This window comes from Canis lupus, chromosome 19 (assembly GCF_048164855.1).
Source record: "Canis lupus baileyi chromosome 19, mCanLup2.hap1, whole genome shotgun sequence".
NCBI classification, from domain to species: Eukaryota; Metazoa; Chordata; class Mammalia; order Carnivora; family Canidae; genus Canis; species Canis lupus.
In genome coordinates this window covers 38707809-38728363 of record NC_132856.1, presented here as the reverse complement: position 1 = coordinate 38728363, position 20555 = coordinate 38707809, and the positions used below count along the sequence as shown (strand labels likewise).

The 20555-nt window shown below is 37.5% G+C and overlaps 1 protein-coding gene and 1 pseudogene across 16 annotated transcripts in view; one reads left to right on the top strand and one right to left on the bottom strand.

Annotated features, from left to right (window-relative positions):
- The window catches only part of NEK4 (NIMA related kinase 4), a 34921-nt gene that overhangs the window by 2971 nt on the left and 11395 nt on the right, over positions 1–20555 (bottom strand). For 6 of the 16 annotated variants that reach the window (XM_072785969.1, XM_072785972.1, XM_072785968.1 and 3 more), the window contains 8 exons: positions 18187–18336; positions 17499–17645; positions 16978–17044; positions 16107–16210; positions 14301–14389; positions 12485–12690; positions 11656–11789; positions 49–102 (listed from right to left, as the gene is read on the bottom strand). In XM_072785969.1, the coding sequence (XP_072642070.1) occupies positions 49–102; positions 11656–11789; positions 12485–12690; positions 14301–14389; positions 16107–16210; positions 16978–17044; positions 17499–17645; positions 18187–18336 (951 nt within the window). Of the gene's footprint in view, positions 1–48; positions 103–269; positions 1250–9825; positions 11278–11655; positions 11790–12484; positions 12691–13107; positions 13740–14300; positions 14390–16106; positions 16211–16977; positions 17045–17498; positions 17646–18186; positions 18337–20555 lie in introns of those variants that run through there. The other 10 variants (XM_072785975.1, XM_072785974.1, XM_072785973.1 and 7 more) reach the window with 7 other exon arrangements.
- Positions 8213–9400, top strand: LOC140611202 (ATP synthase subunit g, mitochondrial pseudogene; annotated as a pseudogene).

Below are 20555 nucleotides of genomic sequence, written 5' to 3'. Positions count from 1 at the left end.
CAGAAACCAGACTATGAGCACTGTAAGCAGGAGTATTGTTTTACTCACCACTATATCCCCAGCTCCTGACATAGCACCTGGCACACAGGAAAAACTAAACGTCTGTTAAGTGAGTAGAAAGGGAACATTTCATTACAGTATTTTATGAGTATGTAATTTTCAAAGAAAGTAAGGTAACATTTTTAATTATAAAAAACGAAAACATTTGTGAAGCAATATTCATTTTTAAAGTCCTTTGAATACAGAACTGAAAATTCACTAATTAAGACTTATTTTATAAAAACAATTTATTTCCCACATAGGAATTCCCCTTTATTAAACAGCTAATAAAATATGTGATAAATAGTCATACATTTAAAGACAACCAATAATTTGATGTACAAGAAGACAAAACTTCAGGAGATAAATGTCCAACACAACTAAAAGGAGCTGGACTTCATTTACAAATTGCTTAATTTGAAAGGGAATTAGTGTTGAAGAAATGTTTTCACCAATGAAAATATTACCCTAAAAAAAAAACAGTATACAAAAACACTGATTTGCCAAAGCCAAAATATTTCTTAGTTTCAATTCTTATATACCGTGAGGTTCATATGAAATGAAAATAAAATGTTAAACATCCATCAATATGTAAAAAAGGAATTCAGTTACTCAAGCAGTAGATATAATTTCATATTCAGATCTACTCCCAGAATGATGAATTGACTTTTTAAAAAAATAATTTATCAACTACTACCTAAGGTTATTAACAATGACAACTAGTATCACTATAAGACATTCATTTCTCCTATGCATTATCACTACAGTACAATATAAAACTTCCAATCTCATATTTTATGGCCCTGTAATCAAGCTAAATAGTATCTTAAAAAAATAAAGTTCTAAATACAAAGAGGGGGTTTAAGGCTCAGTAAACAGTAACCAAACAGACATCTTCTAACAGATTTCCCTCATCAAGAAAGTAAAATTGCCAAAGGTTTTTTTCATTCTTTTGTGACATTGCTTCATATTATTCTGGTCCATCCCATTTTTTTCCCAGTTTAAAAAAAAAAAAGCTATAAGGATGGTGAATGGCCTCTAACCATTATTATGGATTTGTTTCTGTTTAAGCTAAAAACCTCTGAAAATAGGTCTTTAGTTCTGGCAGATTTAATTCTCAAAAATTCACATTTTCTTCAAAAAATTTCAACTGGCGAGCTTTCACACTGTAAGTTGTATATTTTTCACCCATGTGCTCCTGCAAACGTACCTATTTGGGAAATAAAAAGAAAATCAGTATATAGTAGAAAAAAAATCTTTGTAATCTTAGAAGAGCTTTTCACAAAAAAAAGAAGATGGGCTTTTCTAAGCATGACACCAGAAGTGGAAACCATATCAGAAAATACTATCATTTTTTTGAATTTTAAGCTTCAAGATATCAAAAACTAAAGTCATATGAAATTAAAAACAAACACTATACTGGGGAAAATTTGCAACATACATGCCAAAGAGTATCATTAATACAAAGAGCTCTTAGTAAAACACAACAATATTAGAATATTAGAAGATAAAACAACAAAATCAATCCCATAGATAATTCAGGAAAGGCATTCACAAAAATTAATACAAAAAACAGAAATTTCAGTCTAATAACCAAAAATTACACTATGTGGCACTCAATATATGCCTGGAATTAAAATAACACCTAATTATGTGTTAAACAGATGTGATACACCTCCTGATTCAGTGCAAAGAGGGGACATAATATCACTTTTGCGGTATGCTGAAAATGCATAATCTGAATCTGTTCATGAACAAACATCAAACAAATCCAAACCAAGGATCATTTTATAAAACATATGGCTATAGTCTTCAAAAATGTCCTACTCCAGATTAAATAAGACATTAACAAACATAAAATGTAATCCCAATTGGTTCCACATCTAACATAACTTGAGGAGCTCTGAGGACCCCTCCTCAGTGAAACTGGTGAAAATTCTTATTAATTTTTTTGAGAGAGAGAGAGAGATCATGCAAGCGCGGTTGGGGAGAGAAAGAGAATCTCAAGCAGACTCCTCACTGAGTGTGGAGCCCAATGCAGGGCTGGATCTCACAACCCTGAGATCATGGCCTAAGCTGAAATCAAGAGTTGGACACCCACCTGACTGAACAACCCAGGCACCCCCCAGGTGAAAATTATTTTTAAAAACAACCATTTAAAGTCTCTGAAGTGGTTCTGAGAGCATTCAATAGCAAATAAAGACACTTTTTTCCTCCAAGAAAATCCACTGAAATCTACTTAGAACAGTGAAAGTGGGTGGTATTTGAACCAAGACCAACTGCCTCCCTCTCCAGTCCCAGCTCAGGGAGACAAAAACTCTACATCAGACTGTAGCCAACAACACTGGGCTCCCTTTCCACATTTCTACCACTCCTAGTCTAAAGGCAATCTTCCTGGGAGGAGCAGGACACCAGCATATCTTATCCTGCCCCCAACATTATTGTTAAGGATAAGTTTTGAGAGAGTGCAGCCAAGAGGTGGGACCTTCTTTTTTATATTAGGTTGGACTTTTAGAATGAAGGCTGTAGCTTGGGAGCGAGGCCAGTGAAAATACTGGGGTCCCAGTCACCTTTTCCCTAGACCATAAAGTGAAGCCTCTATGCCAGATGAAGCATGCCAAGATGAGACACCCCTCATCCGCACTGAGCTTCTAAAGGAGGGGGTATCACTCACACAAGTATGCTTCACTCCCATCTGTGCTCAGAGATTTTCCCTGGGGTGAGAAGAAAGACACAAAACAGCACCAAATCTTTTCCCTAATGAACTGACCTCGTTTAGTACAGAGCGGAGAAATTTAAGCCTACAAGTGCTCTCAAAAGCTGGAAATAGTGGTGAATGATAACTAGGAGGAGAGTAATAGACTCACTAGGTATATACAGGCTAACCTGTAGGCCACCTACTTTGATGGAGACAACTAAGAAGCTGTTTTTGACCCCCCCACATGGGTCAAAACAGATTTCAAACACTGACAGTGGGAACCATCCTTCAAAGGAGTCCAAATTTTAAATGGGTCAGTCTGTGGAGCAATGTATGCCCCAAGACATTGTTGAAAACAAGAGAACCATCAACTGGTAACTAAAAAACCTTTACAACTGGGTGAAGTAAGGGCAAGGGAGAGTCAAAAGAGCTCTGCCAAACCCCACTGTCATTCCAAGGTCGCCATGGACACAACCAAGGCCTCACCAGCTAAGAGGCAACAGACTTACATTGTGGGGACAGGAAAAAGGGATAAAATAGACTTCACTAAAAAATCCAGCCAATCACTAAAGAAGCAAATAACAATAGCAACGCCCCCCTTGGGGGAGATCAGTACTCAGACTTGTAACAATATATTTTCTGGGGCAGCCTGGGTGGCTCAGTGGTTTAGCGCCACCTTCAGTCCAAGGTGCGATCCTGGAGACCCGGGATTGAGTCCCAGGTCAGGCTCCCTGCATGGAGCCTTCTTCTCCCTCTACCTGTGTCTCTGCCTCTCTCTCTCTCTCTCTGTCTCTCGTGAATAAATAAATAAAATCTTTTTTTAAAAAAAAGCTGTTGAAAAGAAAAAAAAGAAAAGAAAAGAAAAGAAAAAAAAGAAAAGAAAGAAAAGAAAAAAGAAAAGAAAAGAAAAGAAAAGAAAAGAAAAGAAAAGAAAAGAAAAGAAAAGAAAAGAAAAGAAAAGAGAAAAGAAAAAAGAAAAGAAGATCAGGGGCACCAGGTGGCTCAGTCAGTTAAATGTCAGCCTTCGGCTCAGGTCATGATCCCATCGAGCCTCACTTTGACATAATACTCCACTTTCAGTTATGGGCAAAACAACCAGGCAGAAGATCAACAAGAAAATAAGCAATTTGGGCAATACCATAAACACACTAGAACTAACAGACATCTAAGAAATACTCCCCACAACAACAGCTAAATATAAATATTCTCAAGCATACATAGAACATTCTCCAGGTTAGACCATATGCTAGGCCATAAAACAAAGCTCAATAAATTTAAAAAAGATAAAAATAATAAAAAGTATGTTCTCCAACCACAAATAAAATTCAATTAGAAATAAATAACAAGGACGCCTGGATGGTTCAGTGGTTGAGCGTCTGCCTTCTGCTCAAGTCATGATCCCAGAGTCCTGGGATCAAGTTCCACACTGGGCTTCCTGCAGGGGGCCTGCTTCTGCCTCTGCCTATGTCTCTGCCTCTCTCTGCATCTCTCATGAATAAATAAAATCTTAAAAAAAAAAAAAAAAAAAAAGGAAATAACAAAAAGAAATTGGAGAAACTTAAAAATATATGGACATTTTTTAAAAGATTTTATTTATTTATTATTCATTCATTCATTCGAGACACAGAGAAAGAGGCAGAGACACAGGCAGAGAGAGAAGCAGGCTCTCCATGGGGAGCCTGATGCAGTACTCGATCCTGGGACCCCAGGATCACACCCTGAGCCAAAGGCAGACACTCAACCACTGAGTCACCCAAGCATCCCAAATATATGGAAATTAAACAACACACTCCTAAATAACCAACCTTATAGAAGTAAAAAAGATTAAAAAGGATTGTTATTAATAATTACATGCTCATCAGTTAACTTAGATGAAATGGATAAATTCCTAGTAAGACAAAATTAGAAACAGAAGAATAGACAATCTGAGTGTAACAAGACACTAAATTCATTATCAAGAAACTACCCACAGGGGATCCCTGGGTGGCTCAGCGGTTTAGCGTCTGCCTTTGGCCCAGGCGCGATCCTGGAGTCCCGGGATCGAGTCCCACGTCAGGCTCCCGGCATGGAGCCTGCTTCTCCCTCCTCCTGTTTCTCTGCCTCTCTCTGTCCATCATAAATAAATAAATAAATCTTAAAAAAAAAAAAAAAAAAGAAAAGAAAAAAGAAACTACCCACAAAGAGAGGCCCAGGGCCAGATGCCTTCACTGGAGAATTCTATCAAACATTTAAAGAATTAATACCAATTATTTACTAACTCTTCCCAAAAACAGAAAATTAGGGGACACTCCTCAACTCATTCTATGAAGCCATCATTACCCTAATACAACCAAAGACACCACAGAAAACTAAAGACCAATATTGTATAATAATAGACAAAAGAATCTTCAACAAAATACAAAAAACATGATTCCAAAAACATATAAGTAATATAGTATATACTATGACCAAGTGGGTTTATCACAGGAATGCAAGGATGGTTTAACACCCCCAAATTAATGTAACACACCCTGTCAATAGAATTAAATACAAAAACTATATAATCATCACAACGTAAAGCATGCAACAAACCCAAAACCTTTTTACAATTAAAAAAAAAAAAAAAAAAAAAAACACCCAACAAACCAAGAAAAGAAGGAACCTTCCACAACCTGATAAAGGGCATCTATAAAAACCCACAGTCAACCAATGGTAAAAGACAGGATTCCTTCCCTCCTAGATCAGAACCAAGTCAAAGATGTCCACTTGCATTACTTCCATTCAATACTGTACTGGAGGTTCTAACCAGGTCAAAAGGCAAGAAAAGAAGTAAAAGGCATCCAGACTAGAAAGTAAAACTAACTCTATTCTTATATGGTATGATATTATATAGAGAAAATTCCAAGGAGTCCACCACTACCAAAAATAAATAAATAACCAAAAATAAAATTAAACCCAATAAACAAGTTCAGAAAGGCTGCAGGACACAAGGTCAAGATTTTCAAAATCAAATTTAATTCCATGCATTTGCAGTGAACAATCCCAAATGAATATAAAAAAATTCCAAAAGCATCAAAAAGAATAAATACTCAGGAATAAATTTGACAAGAGAGGTACAAAACTTACACTCTGAAAATTAAAATATTGTTTAAAGAATTGAAGATCTAAATAAATGGAAAATCACCTCATGTTCATGAATCAGAAGTCTTAATTTTATTAAGATAGAAATATTCCACAAATTAATCTGCAGATTAATGCAACCCCTATAAGAATTCTAGCTAGCTTCTCTTTAGAAATTGACAAGCAGATTCTAAATTCTTTGTAAGGGACCCAGAATAGCTAAAATATTTTTAAAAAAATAACCAAGTTGGAGGACTCATCTAGCTTGATTTCAAAACTTATGATAAAGCAACAGTTAATGACAGTATGGTACTAGCATAAGGATAAATACAGATTAAAGAAACAGTATTCAGAGTTTAAAAATAAACCCATGTGTATATGGTCAACGTTTTTTTGACAAGGTGACAAAACAGTCTTTCCAACAAATGGTGGTCAGACAACAGGATAGCTACATACATAGGAATGAAGATGGACCTTTACTCCATACCATATATAAAAATTAACTCAAAATATATCAAAAACCTAAATGTACAGGGTAAAACTATTCATCTTTTAGAGGAAAACCGAAAGGTAAACCTCTATAATCTTGGATTTGGGAAGAGATTCTTTGATGACACCAAAAACACAAGCAGCGAAGAAAGTAAATTGGACTTCAGCAAAATTGGAAAGTTTTGTGCTTTGAAGAACACTGTCAAGGAAGTAAAAAGAGGAGGTGGAGCAGTGGCTGCACTCGCCACCCAAGGTTGGAGGCTTCTGGATGGTAAACTATGGGCTGAAGGTGGAGCTGGAGAAATTCAGGGGGCAGGGCCCTGCCCAAACCCACTGCACCCAAAGGTGGGGGAATGTAAAGGAGAAGCTGGCCCAAGCACCACAGCACCCACAGGGAGGACCTGGAGCCACCTCCAGACCATTAGGATTCACCTTGACCACCTCCCTCCCTTCAAGGCCAGCCAAAAAATAAAGGTGAGGATTTTGGACCATCAAAAGAAAAATGAGGGATCCCCAGGTGGCTCAGCAGTTTAGTGCCTGCCTTCAGCCCGGGGCGTGATCCTGGAGTCCTGGGATCGAGTCCCATGTCGGGCTCCCTGCATGGAGCCTGCTTCTCCCTCTGCCTGTGCCTCTGTGTTTCTCATGAATAAATAAATAAAATCTTTAAAAAAAATAATAAAATAAAATGGACTGTGGTAATAGCAAATATATATTTGTGAATATATTAAAAACCACTGAAGTATACACTTTAAATGGGTGAATTGCATAGTAAGTGAATTATATCTTAATAAAGCTCTTTTAAAAAGTAATCTTTAATTCAATTATGATTGAGTTGAATCTACTGAATGTGAGACCAGAAAGATTTTTTTCTCTTGTTATAAAGCATATCAGTGTGACAATTAGTGAAATTTAATTAAGGACTGTAGATTAGGTAATGGTATTATATCAATGTTAATTTTCTAAATTTAATCACAGAGCTGTGGTTATATAAGGACATATTCTTTTATCTATCTATTTATCTATCTATCTATCTATCTATCTATCTATCTATCTATCTATTCATGAGAGGCACAGAGAGAGACAGGCAGAGACACAGGCAGAGGGAGAAGCAGGCTCCATGCAGGGAGCCTGATGTGGGACTTGATCCCAGGTCTTCGGGATCAGGCCCTGGGCTAAAGGCAGTGCTAAACCGCTGAGCCACCCGGGTTCTCCCATATTCTTTTTTCTTTTCAGAGAGAGGGAGAGAGAGAATCTCTAGCAGGCTCTGCACTCAGTGCAGAGCCTGACATAGGGCTTGAGCCTAAAACCTTGAGATCATGACCTGAGCCAAAATCAGGAGTCAGACACCCAACCAAGCTGAGCCACCCAAGCGCCCTGTAAGGACATATTCTTGTTTTTAGGAAATACACTGAAGAATTTAGGGGTGGAAACATTCTCACAAATAGAAAAATATACATATGGAGAGGAGAAAGAGAGTAATGACACAAAAGTGGTAAAACAGTAATATTAGGGAACATATGTGAGGAGTATTCAGGAATTCTTTATATCTTTTTTTTTTTTGCAACTGTTAGTCTATAATTATTTTTATTATTATTATTTTTTAAGATTTATTTATTCTCAAGAGCCACAGAGAGAGAGAGAGAGAGAGAGGCAGAGATACAGGCAGAGGGAAAAGCAGGCTCCTCGAGAGGAGCCTGATGCAGGACTTGATCCCGCTACCCCAGGATCATGCCCTGAGCTGAATGAAGGCAGACACTCAAACACTGAGCCACCCAGGCGTCCCTAAAATTATTTTAAAATAAAAAATTAAAACAACATTTAGATATCATTTATTATTAAATTTCTGGAGAAGTGACATTCAGGATGACAGACTTTCCATCCTGGAACATGGCCCAATTTGTCCATAACTTCGTGGAGAAGGCCCCAGTGCTGCTGTGACTTACTCAGCTTTGACTGGCCACATTCTAGCAGTATGACAAGGTTGAGCTGGCTCTTCCAACTAATCTCTGTTGAGATCCCTACCGCTATTCAGAGCTTGAAAAAAATGGTCAAGAGTGCTCAAACTATTAGCTTCCAATAGCTAACAGTTAAGGAAGCTCTGCTGAATGGTTTGGTGGCCACTGCGGTATAGATGTGGTTTTATGTCAGTGAGATCATAGGCAAGTGTGACATTGCTGGTTATGGTGTTTATTTTTTTTTAAATTTTATTTATGATAGGCACACAGTGAGAGAGAGAGAGAGGCAGAGACACAGGCAGAGGGAGAAGCAGGCTCCATGCACCGGGAGCCCGACATGGGATTCGATCCCGGGTCTCCAGGATCGCGCCCTCGGCCAAAGGCAGGCGCTAAACCGCTGCGCCACCCAGGGATCCCTGGTTATGGTGTTTAAAGACCAAGCTTAAACATCTATTTATATTTGATTGGAGTGTTCTTGGACCATGTGTGTTCAGACTGGTATTTGAATAAAATAATGTATCAAAAACAATAAAAATAAAAATAGATTGGTGGAGAAGCAACTGTATTTCTATGAATTTAAGGCTTTGCTGTTGTTGGTATTATTATCACCAAAAAACTAGAAATATATTTTTAAAGTATAACTAGTCAAAAAACGTTTGTTTAGGCATTTCTACTACTCTGAAAGTTTTCATAATGAAGGTGTGATGTAGTGCAACTGACTCACTGGAGAATAATCTGCATGACCCAATCAAGATCAGAGAGGTCATCCCAATCAAGAACTAGCCCTGGGAGAGTAGGAAAAGAGCAGTGGCCTCAAAAGCACAGGAACAATCAAGAGTGATTGTTACTACAAGGACCTGGCTGTGCTTCTAAGCTCAGTTGTACCATTATGTGAAAAAAATACATGCTACCAACCATGTACAGTATAATCCTGTTTGAGCTTTAAGAAAAAAGGCTATGATACATATACGGATGTGATGGCTATGGACATACACAGTAAACCACAGACATATGTATAAGAGAATAAAAGGCAGTACAGGACAGTGGTTGAGAACATGGGCTCTGGAATCAGATTGTCTGCACTGAAGGCCAATTGTATACCCAACTGTTAGCAGTGTGACTTTGGGCAACTCATTTAATCTCTCTGTGCGTCAGAGTCTTCACCTGTAAAAATGGGGCACTCATAACAACTTCAATGGATTGTTAGAGATTTAGATGTAAAGTGCTTAGAAAACTGTGCTAGTAGTAGTAAAGATTACTACTACTACTATTGCTATTTATTAAATGATAGACAACAAAATCTACAATCACTGAGAATACACTGATTTTTATTTTTAGTCTCTATGTTCTAAATGTTCTACAACATTATTATCTTTGTATCAGATTTAAAAAGGCAATTTTTTTAATTGGTATAGGACTGTTTGTGCTACATAAATACAAGTATGCCTTACTGATCACTTTCAAATACATAGCACATAAAATGAATCTCTTAAAAAGGAAAAAGATTTAAGTATAATATCAGTAACTTTAAGCAGAAAAGTCAGGTGTGTCAAACTTAAATTTATTTAGAGCAAGATTCTACAGCATCCTAATCAAACTCCCAGCTGGCATTTTTACAAAAATTAGTAAGCTGATCCTAAAATTCACATGGAAATGCAAAAATAATGACCAAAAGAGTCTTGAAAAAAAAAAAAAAAGAGTAAAGTTGGAAGACTAACACTTCCTCATTTTAAAACTTACTACAATGCAACAATAATGAAGACAGTGTAGTACAGACATAAACAAAAACATAAATCAATAATTGAGAACATAATTGAGAGCCTAGAAATAATTCCTTATATTATGGACAACTGATTTTCAACAAGGGTGCCCAGACAATTCACTAGGAAAAGAATAGCCTGCTAGGACAAATGGATATCCACATGAAAAAGAATGAAGATGAGGTTCTTCCTTATACAATACAAAAAATTAACTCAAATGGATTATAGACCTATTTGTAAGAACTTATATAATAAAACCCTTAAAAGACAGAAATAAATCTTCAAGACCTTAGGTTAGGTAAAGCCTTATTAGATATGACACCAACATTATGAATGACAAAAAATAAATCAGATAAATTAGACTTCAACAAAATTAAAACCTTTTGTGCTACAAACAACACCATCAAGAAGTGAAAATACCACCACAGAATAGGGAAAAATTTCTGTAAATCACATTTCTGATAAAGGACTTATATCTAAAATATACAAAAAACTCTTACAACTCAACAATAAAAAGATAACAATTTTAAGATATATAAAAGGTCAGAATAGATGTGTCTCTAAAAAACATCTACAGATGGCCAATAGGCACATGCAAAGATGTCAACATCATTACCCATTAGGGAAAAGCAAATCAAAACCATGAGGTATCACTTCCCATCCACTAGGACAGCTATAATCAAAATGATAACAGTAATAAGTGTTGATAAGAATGCAGAGAAATTAAATCCTCATACGTTACTGATGTGAATGGAAAAGGATACAGCTGCTCTGCAAAAGAGTCTGGCTGTTCTTCAAAATGTTAAACATAGACTTTCCACATGATTTAGTAATCCACTCCTATGTACATACCCAACAAAAATGAAAACATATATCCACACAAAAACAAATATGCACAGCAGCATTATTCATAATAGCTAAACAGTGGAAACCACCTAAGTGTCCATCAGCTGATGAAAAGATAAACAAAATGTGATATAGCCACATAATGGAATATTATCTGACCATATAAAACAACGAAGAATGTGAGATATGCTACAACATGGTTGAATCTTGAAAACATTATACTAAGGGCACCTGGGTTGCTCAGTGGTTGTGCATCTGCCTTTGGCTCAGGTCGTGATCTCGGGGTCCTGGGATCGAGTACCACGTCAGGCTCCCTATGGGTAGCCTGCTTCTCCCTCTGCCTATGTCTCTGCCTCTCTCTCTGTGTCTCTCATGAATAAATAAATAAAATCTTAAAAAAAAAAAAGAAAGAAAGAAAAGAAAACATTATGCTGAGAGAAGCCAATCACAATGTAAATGGGTCACATGTTTTATAGATTCCATTTTAATGAAATGTCCAGAACAGGCTAATCTATAGACACAGAAATATCAGTGTTTGCTTAGGGGTAGAAGGCTTGGAGGACAATGGAGAGTGATGAACACATGGTTTCTTCTGGGGGTATTAAATGTCCTAACATTGCTTGTGGTAATGGAACTCTGTGAACATCCTAAAAACCACTGAATGGTACACTTTAAACGGATGAAATGTATAGTATATAAATTATATTTCAAAAGTCTGTTAAAAAGAATTCTATAGCATATGTAGCTGACATAGCTATGGGACACTCACCTCTCTCTGCAATTCATCCTCTTCTTCCAAAAGATCATACACTTGTTCTAAAAGCTGAATTCCCAGGCCCTGGATTACATCAGCTCTCAAGACTTCAACTATTCTTCTGATCTTTTCAGAACCTGGCATGACAGCTAAAAAGCAGTAACAAAGACAGGGAAAAATAAATACTTTCACCACTGCAGGAAGAAGAACATGTTTTTTTTTTTAAAAAAAATCTTGTCATGTGGGGATCCCTGGGTGGCTCAGCAGTTAAGCGCCTGCCTTTGGCCCAGGGCGTGATCCTGGGGTCCCAGGATCGAGTCCCACATCGGGCTCCCTGCATGGAGCCTGCTTCTCCCTCAGCCTGTGTCTCTGCCTCTCTTTCTCTCTCTCTGTGTCTCTCATGAATAAATAAATAAAATCTTAAAAAAAAAAATCTTGTCATGTTAAAATTCTTTTCACTTTGACAAGAGTTGGATTTAATACCTTCATGTATTTTTAATGACAAATATATATACATATATATACCATATATATGGTACATATATAAACTTATACTTCATTTCTCCTTACCATCTCCTAAACCTAAAATCCACAACTGTCTTATTTCAAGAAAAGCCATATGAAAAAATCCAAACGTGCATTTATATTTATTTAAAAAAAAAAACAGTTTTCATGTAATTTTTCAGGAACACAACTGTTGAATAAAACAAGATACGCCTTTTATGGAGCTATACAAACAAAATAATAAAAAAGCAAAAAAATTTTGGGAGAATTTTTTTCTTAGTGTGACACATTTCTCCAATAAGCATGCTCTCCAGTTTGCTGTAAAGAATAAACTGATCACCGGAAGGTAGTTGTTTAAAATGAAGGTCCTCAGCTTCTTCCACAACTTTTCCATGAAGTATCAGCGTATCCCGGTACTTCCGATGAAGCTTAAATTCTGACACTGGATCTGGAACCAGGAGATCTTCACAGCTCTCTTTAGATTCCAGTTTTAGGGTCTGAGTCATCAACTGCACCAAGTCACTCATTTCATTTGTATGACATTTCCTGGAAGAAAAAAAAAATTCCCCTGTGATTTCATTGGCTTTATGACAATTTTTCATTAAAAAATCAGATGCAAAACAACATTTAGGAAGTTCTGCTTCTAAATAGCTAAGTAAGTTCTTACTAACAGACCCTTCTGTAAATAATAAGTATAAACTCAACAAAACACAAAAATCCAGTATGTGAAGACAACAGAGAACATACAAAACCTGTAGGCAGGTTCTGGAGGGAAGCCAACATGTTTTAGCCTAAGGGCCAGCCATAGGCTGCTCAAGTACAGCAGAAAACCCATGGTCTTTCTAGCCTGCAAAATCAAAGGACAGAGTTCAAGACAACCACAGCCACTAGAAAGTGAGTGAAATCTTAGAAAAGAAAGAAAAGAAAGAAGAAGCCCCAGGTTCTATGTATATATTCTGCCCATTTTTTAAAAAAGATTTTTATTTATTTATTTGAGAGAGAAAGTGAAAGAGAGAGCACAAGCTGGGGGAGTGGCAGAGGGAGAAGTAGACTTCCCGCTGAGCCTGGAGCTTGATGCAGGGCCTGACCCCAGGACCATGGGATCGTGACCTGAGCTGAAGACAGATGCTTAACTGATTGAGCCACCCAGGCACCCTAACTGCCTAACTATTTTTAAGTAAATTACATTCATGTACAAAGTACAAAGAATACTTAAAGCAATACAAAAATTACCAGCCCCAAATGTGATAAAACTGGCCATGTCTGGCATCCAATCAAAAATACCAGACATGCAAAGAAGTAGGAAAACAGCAAACATTTATGAAGAGAAACAAATCAGTTAATAAAAACAGGACCAAAAGTGACACAGGTGATAGAATTTGTAGATAAGGACATTAAAGTGGTTATTATAAATATACTCCACATGTCCAAGTTTAGAAGAATACATTAACATATTAAGGAGAGGCATGGAAGGGATGCCTGTGTAGCTCAGTGGTTGAGTGTCTGCCTTTGGCTCAGGTGGTGATCCCAGGGTCCAGGTCCCTTCCCGCAGGAAGCTTGCTTCTCCCTCTGCCTATGTCTCTGCCTCTCTGTGTCTGTCATGAATAAATAAATAAAATCTTGATTAAAAAAAAAAAGGAGAAGCATGGAAGATATAAAAAGACTTAAATGGAACTCCTAGAAATTAAAAATACAGTGTTAAATGCATGAGATAGGATTAGCAGACTAGATGCTAAAGAAAACATTAGTGAACCTAAAGACATGGTAGTAGAATCTATGAAAAATGAAACATAAAAAAGTATAAAAAACAGGAACAACATCAGTGAGCTGTGGGACAACTTTAAACAATCTAATATATATGAAATTAAAATTCTCACGAAGGCAAGAAGGGAGATCCAAAAAAATTAGGAAGTAACAGCCAAAATTTTTGCAAATCTGATGAAAACTATAAACCATAGATCTAAGAAGACATTCTATAAGAATTCTGAATGAAATCAGATGTGTTCATTAGAAGAGATAGTTTTTTAGCTCTATCATGTACCAAAACCCATTTATAATGTTATTTATAACAGCACTACGGGTCTGAATACTACTACAAATGTACATTTAGGATTAATTCAAAAAGAAATTGTTTATGAAAGGAGACAGAACCTTACCGTTCCTTGGAATCCCCATCTGATTTATCAGTTGAACTTGTAGAAGAACTTAATTCATCCTCAGACAGACAGCGGATGAGTTTCCTTTCCTTTCATGTGTGGAAAAACAAAATTCCACATGACAACACTATTAGATACAACACTCTTAGACACAATGTATAGTTACAATGTGCACCAAGATCTGATTTAACAGAGGAAACTAAGAATCTAAAAATTCAAGTGACTTTACCCAAATGATGTCCCAGTTCACCCATAAAGTTCACAAGTGAACCCCGAAGAACATTAAAACTTGTAAAACTCCCTGGAAAGTCTCAACTATGAAGAAATTTCCTTTCCAGAGGAGAGTAGACAAATAGTTCTGGTACTCTAACTCCTAAACAGAGGGCTAGTAATCTAAGGAATTTTAAGCTAGGTAAAATGCCACCTAAATAAAAGCAATCTCAGTTTGCTTATATCTGAGACTGCTTGCTAAAATACTTTAAAGGATAACTTGATTTAATTACACACAAACCTTATTACTCTGGAAAATGAAGAGGAACATCTTGATTAGCAAAACAACTGATTCATAAAATACTGTTAAAGCAACAAATCTTCCTTACTTTCAAGAGCAGGTTCTTTTTTTTTTTTTTTTTAAAGATTTTATTTATTTATTCATGAGAGACACAGAGAGAGAGAGAGAGAGAGGGGCAGAGACACAGGCAGAGGGAGAAGCAGGCTCTATGCAGGGAGCCTGATGTGGGACTCAATCCCGGGTCTCCAGGATCACACCCTGGGCCGAAGGCAGGCACTAAACCGCTGAGCCACCCAGGGATCCCCAAAGAGCAGGAAGTTTCTATTTTTTTTCTTTTTTTTTTTAAAGGATTTATTTATTTATTTATGAGACACACACACACACACACACACACACACACACACACACAGAGGCAGAGACACAGGCAGTGGGAGAAGCAGGCTCATGCAGGGAGCAGGATGTGGGACTCGATCCTGGGACTCCAGGATCATGTCTTGGGCCTAAGGCAGGCGCTAAACCACTGAGCCACCCAGGGATCCCTCTATTTTTTAATATAATTATATGCTCCCAGAAATAATGTCAGAAACTGCAATACAGAAAAGTGCATAACTATTCCCCGGTATCATTACACAGAAAATGAACATGAGCTGGAAACCTTGCAAATACTCATTTAGCCACTAGATGTTACCCCTGTATCCTCCCTAGGCGAGAAGCTAAGGAACTCAGACACAAATAGGAAATTGAGCAGAGATAAGGGAGACTAAAATTTGGCCAGGTAGACAGGCATATTGGGTACAAAGCAAAATAAGCAAAATGTTGCTTTGGAAGTCCTTTGGAAGCCCTTTGGAAGTCCTGTATTAAACACTACCTAAAAAAGACAGTAACTATGCTTAAAAGAGCACCTGAAAAACTCATTCCTTTAATGAATCAAAAATAATCTTTTTTTAAAGATTTTATTTATTTATTTGAGATAGTGTGTGAGAGAGCACAAGTTGGGGGGAGGGGCGGAAGGAGAAGTAGAAGCAGGCTCCCTGCTGAGCAGGGAGTCTGATGCCAGGACTCTGGGATCATGACCTCAGCTGAAAGCAGATACTTAACCAACTGAGCCACTCAGATACCACCAAAATAATCTTTTTAATTATTATTCACCAGTTCTTTTCCTTCTCAAGAGTGAAAGGTATAACTTAAGCCAGTATCATTCCAGAAATCAATGGAGTTGGCATTTATGAGGTTTCCTGTATTAGATTTGCCAGATGTAGACCCATTCCCATTTTCCAGAGGACTCTGTAACGTACCTGAGCAACACTGCAGTCAGAAGACCACGGGGCAGGGGTGGGCTGGCCTTCTTCTTGTGAATTCCCTGGGCCTGATGCACTCAGAGATCTCCTCACTGAAGGGCCTGAAAAAGTGACCACCCCCAGCAGTTATTTGTGGTGGGCTGGCCTCAACAGAAGAGGGTGTTACAGCAAGTGCCAGCCTAGAAGTAACAAAGATAGCATCTTCATCATCACTCTGGTGTCTGCCACCTCAGTTCTAGGTCCACCAGCTCGGTGACCCTGGGCAGGTAGGTAACCCCTCCAAGCCTCAGTTTCCTCAGCTGTAAAATGCAGATAATACTGCCTATTTTTGACAGTTACCATAAACAAGAGATGAAATAATGCTCTTAAAATGGTTCCCATAATGCTGAAACACAATCAGCATTCAATAAATAGAAACTGCTAGTACTGTCTCCAGATTATAGTAATAAGAATGACGGCAGCCCTCAGCCCAGGATAGCACCATTCTCCCAGCTTCACCACTCTGTTACTGAGAAGATAGCACTCCATGTCCAGCAAAATCTGAATATGGAAACAGATTAAAACTAAATCTGTTTAGATTTCCTGTCTAAAATCTCCCAGGAGTTAATGCCACTCAAAGCCCTCTTCTCTTTTTAATACCCTCTTCCTCTGATAATACAAGTTCCAGACCCAACAGCCTATTCTGATTTTTTTAAAGGTTTGATTAAGAAATTTTTTTTATTAAGAAATTTCAAAATATTCTTCCAAATCCGTTTCCCAAATGGATCATTGATGCTGAAAATTCTTCACACCTCACAATCAGAACCAATGCTATCTCCATAAGCTGTATCAACAACCTCCAATCGATAAAGGAAAGAGAAAACTTTACCTGAGGGAAACATCTCTTCCTGTGACTGCTTTAGTCGCCTCCTTTCTCTTGCTGATAACGGTCGGTCCTTTTAAAGAGAGTCAGTTACTTTCACTACTACTCACTATTTTTGTAACAACTGCAATGCATGACTATAGGAAAGGCTCTGCATAGGCCTTTAAAGGAGTATCTGTTTGAAATCAGTCCACATCACGGTTAAAACTACTATCTATGAATGATCACAACTCTCATTTTGGGTAAGTACTCATTTTTGGAAAGACAAATGGAAAATTTTGAATTTTCCTATATTTAGAATCTACTTGTTCTCCTTAATTAAGTAGGAGAAGTGACCATCCCAGGAACTATAGAGTCCATCCATTTCAATAAAAGCTTCTGCTGAGAATCACAAATTTGTCCCCTCTGTTGCTTGCTAGGAAGCAGGGTAAGATGTTTTAATACAAAACTTCACATTATATGCAGGATTTTTACAATCAGAAAGTTTTATAAGGTTGGAAAAAAAACCAATATACATTCCCACAAACCTTTGATGATGACACCTCCTTGCTCCTCAAGGAGCTCACAGCAGACCCAATGACCAATCTACTTTGGTTTTCAGCATCTTTTTGTGTTAATGTGACATCCTTTTTTCCAGCGGTGGGAAGAGAAGGTAAAAGTCGAGGAGGAGCCTCCTGGAATTTAAATAAATAAAAGGGGGGAGGTGGAAAATTATCAATTTCATATACAGCCACCTCCAAAGTTCCCCCACCAGTAAGTCTCCTTTGTATTTGTTAATGATCTGCTCTCAAAAACTTCAAAACATTGCACTGTATTGCAAAGAAATTTTGCCACAAGTGAATTACCATCTAAGAAGCTTACAGAGAGGGTACTTGTGAAAGTCAATTCAAGAAATGAGGTGTCAACATGATTTTTTGCAGAAGGGAGAAGCTATTCATCACCATAACACAGAAGGGATCAGAGATTTACTCTTGTTAGCTTCTTCTCTTAACTCTCAAGATGATCTGTCCATTTTTGCTGAGGAAGATAAAATCTTTACTCTGTTTCCAACTCACTGAGATTTGAAAACTAATATTTAGCATCTCGCCATTGCCAACCCTCTCTATATGTTCCCTGAATTTCTTATGCGCCTTTTTGGCAACTACTAATCAGTCTAAATAAAGTCTATTCCCCAGCAGCAGCACAATGACTTACCCTACAGAGATCTCTACTGACCTGTCTCTCTTCCCCACTGTGCTTAGGCTGTTCTCTTTTCTTCTGTCGTCGTTGTCGAGAAAGGGAGGGCTCAGAGCCAAAGCTGTGCGGCTGTAAACCTGAGAGGGTTCTGTCTGGTTTTTCTGTAACACATTCATTAGCAACTTGATCCTTAAAAAAAATAAAGTGAAACAAACAAGAAAACAGAATAATGAAATAGTCTTTTGAACTTCCAAAAGGCCAAACTATTTTAAAATTATAAATGGAAATGAAAAGGAGGAGCATCTTTTTCAAAATACATGCTCATTTGCACGGCTGACAGGTAAAGATATTATGCTGACATCAGTTACCCACATATTCTAGCTTTTTTTCTCTTTCCCCAAATAAACACAAGTACTTATTATTTTTTTTAAGATTTATTTATTTGAGAGAGAGAGAGTGAAAGAAAGAGAGAGAGAATGCAAGCGCATGAGTGGGAGGGGCAGAAAATCCCAAGCAGGCTCCATGCTCAGTACAGAGCCTGTGGTGGGGCTCGATCTTATGACCCAAGATCTCAACCTGAGCCAAAACCAAGAGTTGAACACTTAACCAACTATACCACCTAGATGCCCCAAAATAAAAAATTATTTTAATGAGATTACTCAGATTCTTATTAACCCAAAACTACTGATGTTCAATTTATGTTTTTATAGGGGTGCTTGGGTGGCTCAGTCAGTTAAGCAGCTGACCCTTGATTTCAGCTCAGGTCATGTTCTCAGAGCCCTGGGATCAGTGCACAGATTCTGCTTAAGATTCTCTCTCCCTTTCCTTCCCCAGCTTACATGCTCACTCTCTCAAATAAATACACAAAATCTTAGAGGGGAAAAAAAAGACCTGAATAGATATTTTTCCAAAGTATGTATAGAAATGGCCAAAAAGCACATGAAAAGATGCTGAACATCATTAGTCATTAGAAAGATGCAACTCAAAACCACAATAAGATAGCACTTCATATTCACTAGGATAGGCAGAATCAAAAAACCAGAAAATAGCAAATACTGGTGAGGATGTGGAGAAACTGTAACTTTCACATATTGTTGGGAAGTAGAGTGATGTAGTTGCTTTGGAAAACAGTCTTAGAGTTCCTTAAAAAGTTAAACATAGAGTTACCATATGACCCAGCAATTCCAATCACAGGTATATACCCAAGAGAACTGAAAACATATGTTCACACACAAACTTGTAAAAGAATGTTCATACCAATAACAAAAAAGAATGTTCATAATAGCATTATCCACAGTAACCAAAAAGTGAAAACAACTCAAATGTTCAACTGATGAATGGAAAAATAAAATACAGTGTAGACACAGTGAATTTATTTGGCAATTTAAAAAGGAATGCAGGGGTACTTGGGTGCCTCAGTTGGTTAAGCACCTGCCTTCAGTTCAGGTCATGATCTCAGGATCCTGGGATTGAGTCCTACATCAGCTCCCAGCTCAGCGGGGAGTCTATTTCTCCCTCTCCTTCTACCCTTCCTCACTGCTCATGCACACACTCTCTCCCCCTTCAGATAAATACATTCTTTAAAAAAATAAAATTGCTCAAAAAAATTTTTTTTAATTTAAAAAATTAAAAGGAGGGATCCCTGGGTGGCGCAGCGGTTTGGCGCCTGCCTTTGGCCCAGGGCGCGATCCTGGAGACCCGGGATCGAATCCCACATCAGGCTCCCGGTGCATGGAGCCTGCTTCTCCCTCTGCCTATGTCTCTGCCTCTCTCTCTCTGTCTCTCTGTGACTATCATAAATAAATAAAAATTTAAAAAAAAAAAAAAAAAAGGAAAACCTTGAAAACATCATGCTAAGTAAAAGAAGCTTTTACTTAGGCCATAAATTGTATTATGATTCTATTTATAGGCATATCTCATTTTATTATGCTCCACTTTATTGTGCTTCATTGATAATTGTGTTTTTTTTACAAATGGAAAGTTTGTGACCCTGCGATGAGCAAATCTATTGGCGTCATTTTTCCAGCAGCATCTGCTCACTTTATGTCTCTGTGTCACATCTTAGTAATTCTCACAATATTTCAAACACTATCAATAGTATTATGTGCGTTATGGTGATCTGTAACCAGTGATTTCTGATGTTACTATTGTAATTGTTTTGGGGCATCACAAACTGTGCCCATAAGAGATGGAGAATTTAATTGACAAAAGTGTGTGTTCTGACTGCTTTACTGACTGGCTTTCCCCCCACCCCCCATCCCTCTACCTCTCCTTGGGCCTTCTTATAACCTGAGACATGATAATATTAAAAACAGGCCAATTAATAACCCTGCGATGGCTTCTAAGTGTTTAAATGAAAGGAAAAGTCAACAGATGTGGCAAACTTTACCGTTGTCTTATTGAAAGAA